The sequence below is a fragment of the Salvelinus sp. IW2-2015 genome, linkage group LG18 (genome assembly GCF_002910315.2).
Source record: "Salvelinus sp. IW2-2015 linkage group LG18, ASM291031v2, whole genome shotgun sequence".
Classification (NCBI taxonomy): Eukaryota; Metazoa; Chordata; class Actinopteri; order Salmoniformes; family Salmonidae; genus Salvelinus; species Salvelinus sp. IW2-2015.
This window is the reverse complement of record NC_036858.1, coordinates 18,210,674-18,221,114: the sequence shown is the minus strand read 5'-3', so window position 1 is coordinate 18,221,114 and position 10,441 is coordinate 18,210,674. Positions and strand designations below refer to the sequence as shown.

Sequence of the window (10,441 nt, the reverse complement as noted above, 5' to 3'; positions counted from 1 at the left end):
CCTCACGCAGGAAGGGCGCGGTCCTAATCACGGCCTTGATCATCTCCCGTCTGGGATTACTAAATGCAACTGCGCTGTTGGCTGGGTCTTCTGCTGTGCCGTTAAGACAAGATACCTTCTGCGATCGCGCCTTTATATGCAGTAATGCATTCAGAAGCGCCCGCCCAGCCGTCTGGTGTCAACTTTCCAAGTCTCTCCACAGTCACCACTCCGCTCTCCGCTCTCTTCCACTGGCTTCCAGTTGAAGCTCGCATCGCTACAAAGACGCATGGTGCTTGCCTCCCGGAGCTGTGAGGGAACGGCACCTCCGTACTTCAGGCTGCCTGATCAGGCCCTACACCAACAAGGGACTGGCGTTCATAAACCTCTGGCCTGCTCGCCTCCCTCACCTCTGAGGGGTACAGTTTCCCCAGCTCAGCAGTCACAACTGTTCGGTGCTCTGGCACAATGGTTTGGAACAAACTCCCTCACGACGCAAGGTCAGGGAGTCAATCACATTCCGAGACACCTTGAAACCCACTCTTTAAGGAATACCTAGGATAGATAAAGTAATCTTCTTAACCCCCCCCCTTAAAAAGAGTTAAGATGCACTATTGTAAAGTGGGTTGTTCACTGGATTATCACATAGGTTGAATGCACCAATTTGTAAGTCGCTCTGGATAAGAAAGGTCTGCTAAATGACTTAATGTAATGTAAATGTAATGTTGCTTAAAATATCCACATAATTTACTCCTCATGATGCCATCTATTTTGTGCAGTTTGCCAACAGTCCCTCCTGCAGGCAAAGCAGCCCCCACAACATGATGCCTGCCACCCCCGTCTTCACAGTTTGGGATGGTGTCTTCGGCTTGCAAGACTCCCCCCTTTTTCCTCCAAAAATAACGATGGTCAAATGGCTAAACAGTTATATTTTGTTTTCATCAGACCAGAAGGACATTTTTCCAAAAAGTACGATCTTTGTCCCATGTGCAGTTGCAAACCGTAGTCTCTTGCTTTTTTTAATGGCGGTTTTGGGAAGCAGTGTCTCCTTCCTTTGCTGAGGGCCTTTCAGTTACGTGTCGATAAGGACTTGTTTTAATAAACTGTGGAATATAGATACTTTTGGTACTGTTTTCTCAGCATATTCACAAGGTCCTTTGCTGTTTTTTCTGGATTGATTTTTTCACGTTTTCGCACCAAAGTACGGTTCATCTTAGGACAGAACAGAATGCGTCTTCCTTCCTGAGCGGTAGGAGACGGTTGGCGTTGGTCCCATGGTGTTCATACTTGCGTACTATTGTTTTAAAGATGAAGTGGTACCTTCAGGCGTTTGGGGAAATTGCTCCCAGGATGAACAGACTTGGTGGAGGTCTAACATTTTTTTTTCTCAGGTTTCTTGGGCTGATTTCTTTTGATTTTCCCATGATGTCAAAGCAAAGAAGGCACTGAGTTTGAAGGTAGGCCTTGAAATACATCCACAGGTACACTCCAATTGAATCCATTATGTCAATTAGTATCAGAGCTTTAAAGCCATGACATAAATTTCTGTAATTTTCCAACTGTTTAAAGGACAGTCAATTAGTGTATGTAACTTTCTGAACCCAACTGGAAGTTGGTGAATAAGTGAAATATAAGTGAAATCATATGTCTTTTGGAAAAAATTTTTGGAAAAATTTGACTTGTGGTCATGGACAAAATAGGATGTCTACCGACTTGCCAAACTATAGTTTGTTAACAAGACTTTTGTGGAGTGGATTGAAAACAAGCTTTTAAATGACTCCAACCTAAAGTTGTATGTAAACTTCCCGACTTCAAACTGTGTATATAGGTTTCCCCTTGGAAGGACCAGCCTTCTTGTGTGCATTTTGTTGTTTACATTTAACCGGGCACACTGATGGACTGTGCAGCTAGGGTGGGGACTTGAATCGCAAGCACTCTCTTTAAGTCCTGCAGATAAGGTACGGTTGACCCTTAAATGTGTGGGTCAAATAACTTTCTGTTTCAGAATGCGCCTCCCTGCTCATGATGTTTTCCCATACCCTTCTTCGGCCAGACATGGGATCCAAAGAAACCTGTTTTTGACACATATATAAATCATAGGGATAATAATAAGATCGTCTTTTGGTGTTTGAAACAATATACTTTTACTGTGTTCTGTTTTCAAATACTGTAGAAGAAATGTCAACTCACAAATTTGTTTACCAACTGTGGAATTCAGAGGATGTGAAAACAGCAATGTCTAGTTTTGAGAAATCATTCCTACGATCTATAAACTGCTGTGAAGTAATTTCCAATAACAAAAAATATTGATATTTTCAAGGCTTTTTTAAAGCTGGTGTACACAAAATCTAAAGTAAAAGAATACAAAACTACTTTAGAACGAGAAGGCATTGAATAGTGACATGAACATAGATCTTGCGCTTCTTACTTGCTTTATGAAAACGACAGATCTATAACTCAGTATTTCGTGTGAATTTGGTCGGGTGGTTCGCCTCAAAAAGTTACACTATTGCAGCTTTCAAATAATGGAGCATGAAATAAGGGAGACTGCCCCAGGTGTAGTACACTCCATTGACCGGATTGCTGTTTTTGTTCTCTATTCAAAAACAGAACGGAAGAAGACCTCAGGGAGGGCCACACTGGAAGCAGCGAGCCAATATTGGTGGACACACGCACACACACAGGAAGTATGACACCACACACATCCACAGTATATACACACACCCAAAACATACACAGTATACACACACATGCCAGGCAATACGCGCCACATACATCCAGCACTCACGTTGCATACAACACGCACGTGAGATATTTAATAGCGTGATGAAGCTAATGCACGGGAGTGCAGATGTATCCGACAAGGGGCGCGCACACACGCACGCACGCAGCACGGGTGTCCACGCACGCACGCACGCACGCCAACGCACGCACACAAAACACAACACACACATACACACACACACACACCACAACACACACACAGAACACACGACACACACACACACACACACAACTAATGGACACAGCGGAATGATAGATGGATGGAAGAGACGAATAGAACGGACAGTCAAACACACTACAACACCAATTCGCCCAGGAGGTGTTTACGTTTATTAGGATCCATTGCTACTTCACATGGGGTCTACATAAAACATATTAAATAACCTGACAAGGTGTTAGAACAGTTATAAACACAGAACAAGCATAAAATTTATATTGCCTTCAAATTATATATATAAGAATTAATATTAACCTATATGAAAGACAACAAACAGGACAACAAAATATACTATTTAACACTATTCATATTTACATATTGATATTCTTATAAACAGTACAAGTTAAAATAAGTGTGAATAAGAATTTCTTTTTCACCGACTTGCCAGTTAAATAAAAAATAAAAAGATCTTAAGAGGAGACGGCGCTGTGAACAATTGTTTGTTTTTTTAAAACTGTTTTTTTGAAGCTACAACTTTGCGTTTTGCAAAGTAAGCTTGGTAGGTCACACAAAAATTATTCCATTCCATATCCAGAAATTACTCACCGCAGTATCTGACATTCACAAATACCCTCTACTCAAACTCACTATCAAAATCATGGGGGGAAACAAACAGATTTGCTTACTCCATAAGTTACGTAACATAAACTAGCTCGGCGGGCACAGCACACTGCTATGGTCACCATGGTTTGACGCTTAGCGAGTAAACAAAAGCAAGCATCTCCCGAGGGAGCAGCGACCTGATGTCCATAATCCCCACGTTGTAAACAAGCAGATTCGCAGCCCAAAAACAGCACCAGGTCAAACTCAGTGTAAGACTGGGATGTGAGTTAATTGGGGTCTTAGTCTCATTTGCACTCTTTCATTACATAGTGCACCATTCTGAACCAGGGCCACATAGGGCTCTGGTCCAGAAGTAGTGCCTATTTAGGAATAGGGTGCCATTTGGACACATCATTTGGTAAATGAGGTGAATTTACTTCCTCTTTCAATTACAGTACCTACTACTTGTACACATTATAATATCTAGTCAGAAAGACAGATTGGAAAGAGTTTTAAAGGAGACTTAATAACTGAATAGGGTGCTTTTCACGAACACCAGCCTAAACAAAAACAGAGTCACGGGTTGAGAGGGAGTGGTTTTTTTAAGGGGGTGTGGATGTTTGTGTGTGTGTGTGTCTGACTGGCAGTGCCTATATGTGCATGTGGTCTGATTTGGAGAGAGGAAGTGTGTATTGCACATTTTGTGTTGTGTGTGTGTCGTAGGGATATTCCTTCTCATCTCACTAGAGTCAACAAAGGGATAGCGAAGAATACTCCATTACTTCATCTACATAATTCCATTCCATCAGTGAGAGAGAGAGAGAGAGAGAGGGCACAAATAACACACACATTCCACACACACACACCAACCACGACACACCACACAACACAACACACACACAAGGCTCTACCACATACACCATGCAGTACATACATACATACATACATACATACATACATACATACATACATACATACATACATACATACATACATACATACATACATACATACATACATACACATACAGACACACACACACACACACACGTCTCGCTAAACATTCTACTTAGAGAAAGAGACAGATATTTCTAACCTACTATCCAGATCTCTATAGACCGTTAAAGGACCAAGAATCTAAATTTATCCAGTGACTTTCATTCCTCCATCCCCTCCTCCCTAACAAACCCTCCCTCCATTCCATTTTAGTCACACTCTTGGTCTGGCTGTCACTTTCTTTCCTTCTCCTCTTTCTCTCTGTAGTTCAGTCACTGTCTAATATCTTCCCTCCCTCCCTCTAGTCCAGTCCTACACTCTTGATCTGTCCATCAGTTTCTCCGTCTCTCACTCTTCCCCCTTTCTGTCTGTCTTCCCCCTCTCTCTTCTGTTGAGTACTGATAACACTCCCTTCCACTCTCTGGCCTTAGATTACAATGAGGAAGTAGGAATTGCCTGCAATGTATTTGTGTTGCAGTTTATGTTTATGTATATCATTTCTAAGTAGCTATGTCAATGATTTACAAACCATCAATACATGTTTTTTTCTCACCCGCACATACACACACACACATTCCCCAACCCTCAGCTATCCACATCCCCATTCTCCTATCCTCAAAAAAGTAACTCCAGGCTGGGTTCACTATACTGGATAAGTAAGTAAGGGGTCATGTATTGGAGATGCAGAACAGTCACTTTTCTTCAAACTCCTCCACAGAGCCCATTAGTTCATATGAGTGGTCAGCACAGGAGGATATGAGAGGAGATAACAGCAGACGAGAGGAAGCATGAGGCTTTTAGACTGAGTGGACCGGGGATGGGGCCACTGTAACCCACACACACACGCACTTAGTCACACACGGACGGACAGACACACGCATACAAACACATACACACAGACACGTGCTTTCTCTCTCTCTCTCTCTCTCTTTCTCTCTCTCTCTCTCTCTCTCTCTCTTTCTCTCTCTCACTCACTCACCCATACACACACGTACGAGCGCACACACACACGCACACACACACAGACAATGGTATTGGAGTAACCTCTTTCTCGCAATGATGATAATAAAAATCAATAATAATAAAARAATACAAAGAAAAAATCAACTATAATAACAAATACAAAAAATAAAAACCTCTCTCTCGCACAAACACGAATAATGGTAGTGGAGGAACTCTCCAAATGCAGATTTGAATTTACAATAAATTAAGTACCGTAAATATACAGCTCTCATTTGTGCTTGTTAGTCTGTCTTTTTGTTTGTTTGTTTGTTTCTGTTTTCTTTTCTTTTTTTGTTAGTAGGCTATGTAGGGGAGACCAGGGTTGGTTGTCACACTTCTTAACTKTTGTGTGTGTTTCTCAGCACCAGTATATCTTACAAGACTTTTCAATATTAGGATAAAGACCAAGGTCTTGGGTTGAAATGGGGGCCCTTTTTATCCTCATATCTTATTCCAAAATAGAGTAGAAGCCATCAAACACAATCTGTCCACTTGTGCCAACCAGCCCGATCATGGGGTTGGTTGTCACACAGTATGTTGATTGTCACGAAGTTTGCTAGTAACCTGTAACCCTTTTGTAACAGAAAATTAAGCAATATACAGTTTTAGAAATAGCAAAGCCTTTCTTTGATAGAATGATATTCCCCCCATAATTCTGCATTTTWTGCCTTGATAATAACATATGTGTCACGCCCTGACCTTAGAGATCCTTTTTATGTCTCTATTTTGGTTGGTCAGGGCGTGAGTTGGGGTGGGCATTCTATGTTTTGTTCTGTGTGTTGTATTTCTATGTGTTTGGCCTGGTATGGTTCCCAATCAGAGACAGCTGTCAATCGTTGTCTCTGATTGAGAACCGTATTTAGGTAGCCTGTTCCCACCTGTGTTGGTGGGTGGTTGTTTTCTGTTTTGTGTGTCTTCACCTTACAGAACTGTTTCGTTTCCTCTCTTTGTTTTTTTGTTTTGTTATTGCAGTGTTCAGTTTATTTATTAAAATTAACATGGACACTTACCACGCTGCGTTTTGGTCCGATCCTTCCTATTCCTCATCCGAAGAAGACGACGATCYTTACAATATYACATTTTGAGTAAATGTGTGTGTGRATGCGTGTTACAAGCKCAAAAGAGCTTGGGATTTATTGTATGCTGGCAGTGGCATACTGTTGAATACTGAACAATATGGTTACAATGGGTTGGATTGTGAAAAGGGCATTTCCAAGTAAAAGGCCACATGAGTACTAARATAGGAACACATCAAATGTGGTGTAAAATGAAAGCTAAGAGTRTAGGCTATATATACACTACCGTTCAAAAGTTTGGAGTCACTTAGAAATGTCCTTGTTTTTGAAAGAAAAGCTAAATAATTTGTCAATTAAAATAACATCAAATTGATCAGAAATACAGTGTAGACATTGTTAATGTTGTAAATGACTATTGTAGCTGGAAACGGCAGATTTTTWATGGAATATCTAAATAGGCATACATAGGCCCGTTATCAGAAACCATCACTCCTGTGTTCCAATGGCACGTTGTGTCAGCTAATCCAAGTTTATCATTTTAAAAGGCTAATTGTTCATTAGAAGGTCAGCATCCCGGAGTCGCCTCTTCACTGTTGACGTTGAGACTGGTATTTTGCGGGTACTATTTAATGAAGCTGCCAGTTGAGGACTTGTAAGGCGTCTGTTTCTCAAACTAGACACTCTAATGTACTTGTCCTCTTGCTCAGTTGTGCACCGGGGCCTCCCACTCCTTTTCCTATTCTGGTTAGAGCCAGTTTGCGCTGTTGTGTGAAGGGAGTAGTACACAGTGTTGTACGAGATCTTCAGTTTCTTGGCAATTTCTTGCATTGAATAGCCTTAATTTCTCAGAACAAGAATACACTGACGAGTTTCAGAAGAAAGTGCTTTGTTTTTAGCCATTTTGAGCCTGTAATCAAACCCACAAATGCTGATGCTCCAGATACTCAACTAGTCTAAAGAAGGCCAGTTTTATTGCTTCTTTAATCAGAACAACAGTTTTCAGCTGCTAATATAATTGCAAAAGGGTTTTCTAATGATCAATTAGCCTTTTAAAAGGTGCAATTGGAACATTGGAAAACAACGTGCCATTGGAACACAGGAGTGATAGTTGCTGATAATGGGCATCTGTACGCCTATGTAGATATTCCATAAAAGAAATCAGCRGTTTCCAGCTACAATAGTCATTTACAACATTAACAATGTCTACACGGTATTTGTGATCAATTTGATGTTATTMTAATGGACGAAAAAATTGAAATTTCTAAGTGACCCCAAACTTTTGAACGGTAGTGTACAGTAGTTTTTAATTAAGGCAAATATAAKTGTTTTATATATTTCCATCCTAACAATTAGGAATAAGCAAAGGCTTTGATTTTTGGTCAAACAGATGGAAAAGGGGTCTTAGAAAAAAGTAGAGTATAGTTCAGTACAATAAAATACAGTATAGTACAGTAGACTAGAGTTCAGTGCAGTATAGCATACTYGAGTAGAGTACAGTATAATTTACTGTATTGTATTTAGCAAACATGTTCATCATAGTAAAAGCATTCAGCCTTCCAAAGCCCAGCCAAGAACAGGAAATCCTGAAGTCCATGCCTCTATTACAATGTGGCTTCGAAAGACAATGCATCTCACTCCCTGAGTACATGGTTTCTCCATTAAGTCTCACAGAATATTCCTTTACACTATGACACAATTATCCACCCCTCCCACACAAACAGACAGACACGCACACACACACATCCACCAGTGGAGGCTGGTGGAGGGAGAAACAATGAGCCTGTCCTTCCCATTTCTCCACCAGGCTCCACTGCCACACACATTGAACCCAGACACACACTGTCTCTCTATCTCTAAGAAAGTACACTGTCTCTCTTTCACACAAACTTCTTTGACTACTAAGAATAAAGTACTCTCRRTCTCTCACACAGACACATACACACTTTGCTATGAATACAAAAGTCTCACTTCAGCAGTTTTTCTAAAAATACACAGCTACTCTCGTTCTCCAACAAGAATGATGCCTCTCCCTCATACATTCAAGCCCAGGATGCACGCTGTTCCACTTCAATGTATTTCTCTCACACTGTGTGTGGCTCTCTTACAAGCTAAATATTATACTCCAAACATGCACACACACACACAAACACACACACACTGTTGCTCTGTGARTGAGTGCCCAGAGACTATCATGGGGACTAATATGAATATTGATGACAGAGCTGGTGTGTGTGTGTGTGTGTGACATAATGAGTGTATGTAGTGATGTGTGGAGATAAATGTGTGCATTTGCATCCAAGCTCTACTTTGTGTGTAAACCGTATGCAGGTGTTTATTTCTGTGAGTACTGTGCGTGTGTGTGTGACATCCCTCTCTTTACCTGGGCCATGTCTTCAGCAAGACTCCAGCTGGCTCTTAGTCCATAGCATGGCACTGAATCGCCGGAATTCTCTTCCTCAAACACACTCCTCCAGCACGAAGCAGACACCAGGATACACCCTCGCACACACACTCCTCCGTCCCTCCGTGACCAGCATGATCCCTTGTTCCCCCCTCCCCTCCTCCCTTTCCTGTGACAGCAAAGCCGCCAACGTCCACTGAATAGCTCGTTCTTCGATGTAGTAGATCTATCTAGTCCTCTTCTCTTCTATCACTCCTTCCTTCACTCTCTCTCAAAAGGAATGTGTCTATATTCCTTGTCTCTTTTCTCCACGCCCGACAGAGAATAAGGACCTTGACTATTTTTCTCTCCACACTCTTTTCAACCTCTTGCTCTGTCGTGGAGCTGGGCTCACAGACCGATCCCTCTGTGCCTCTCCTCTCTCTCAACTCAGCCGCTCCTCCTCCTTCCCATTTCTCCCCTCCCCCTTCCTCTCTCCCTCACTGTACACCAATGACTGTACACACGCACAGAATTAGAGCTAGAGAGAGCGAAAGAGGATCAGAGGGATAGTAAGGAGGCAACCATGTGACCTAGTAGAGTTGTGTAGTAGGATTCTACCTACCAGCTGTCAGGCTCATTCCTCCGTAGGCAGACTAGTTGCTTCATCCTTCTCCATTGACAGCACCCCTGTGTCCCTATAGAGTACCACAGTATGAGTCATAATACCCATAAAACCTAGCGGTCAAACTGGGAAATGGTTCCAATCATTTTTCCACCGTTCATTTTCCCATAGGGGATTTGAGAAAACCTTCAAAAAAGGGCTGTGTTTTGTGTAGGTTTGCCCTGGCGTGACATTTTGATAACTGTGTAATCTCTCTAGGACAAGGTGACTTTTATCAATATATTGGCCTATTTTATCCACTATAAATGGAATGCTAATTAGCTGCAAATGTGGCTATCATAAAGAATTACAAAGAATTACATGATGATCTGGACGAGACTGCTGAATCGAGACAAAGTTAATAATCTGGATGAACTATCTAATGTTAGCTAAATGTAGTAATGAAGAAATTGGAAACATTTCTTTCAATGGACAATTCTGTGAACTGTCCTGTGCAAGTTTTAAATTGACACAATACCTGTTAGCAAACGTGTCAGCTAGAGATGACGTGCAGGAGCCTGCAGGGATTTGTGGTTTTGCACAATGTCTACTTTGATYCTAATTATTATTTTTGAATCTGAGAGTAAATAGAGCCAAATATATTGATAAAAGTCACCTTGTCCTAGAGATAATTACATGGTTATCAAAATGTCCCGCCAGGGTAAGCCTAAACGAAACACAGCCCTTATTTMAAGTGTTTCTAAAATCCCCAATGGGAAAAATGATTGGTGGAAAAAATATTGGAACCATTTCCCTGTTTGACTGCTAGGTTTTATGGGTATTATGACACCTCCACTGCGGGGCTCTATTATAGCACTATTGGCTGACATGTCTTCTGCCTTGAAAGCAGGGGATCTTTG

The 10,441-nt window shown here is 41.5% G+C and overlaps 1 protein-coding gene across 1 annotated transcript in view; it reads right to left on the bottom strand.

The window, feature by feature from the left end:
* LOC111978770 (rho GTPase-activating protein 23) overlaps window positions 1-9,347 on the bottom strand; it is an 80,527-nt gene extending 71,180 nt beyond the window's left edge. Inside the window, exon 1 of the mRNA XM_024009008.2 lies at window positions 8,918-9,347. Coding sequence (XP_023864776.1) covers window positions 8,918-8,926 — 9 coding nt within the window. The 5' untranslated portion in view covers window positions 8,927-9,347. The remainder of the gene's footprint in view (window positions 1-8,917) is intronic.
* Window positions 9,348-10,441: the final 1,094 nt, after the last annotated feature.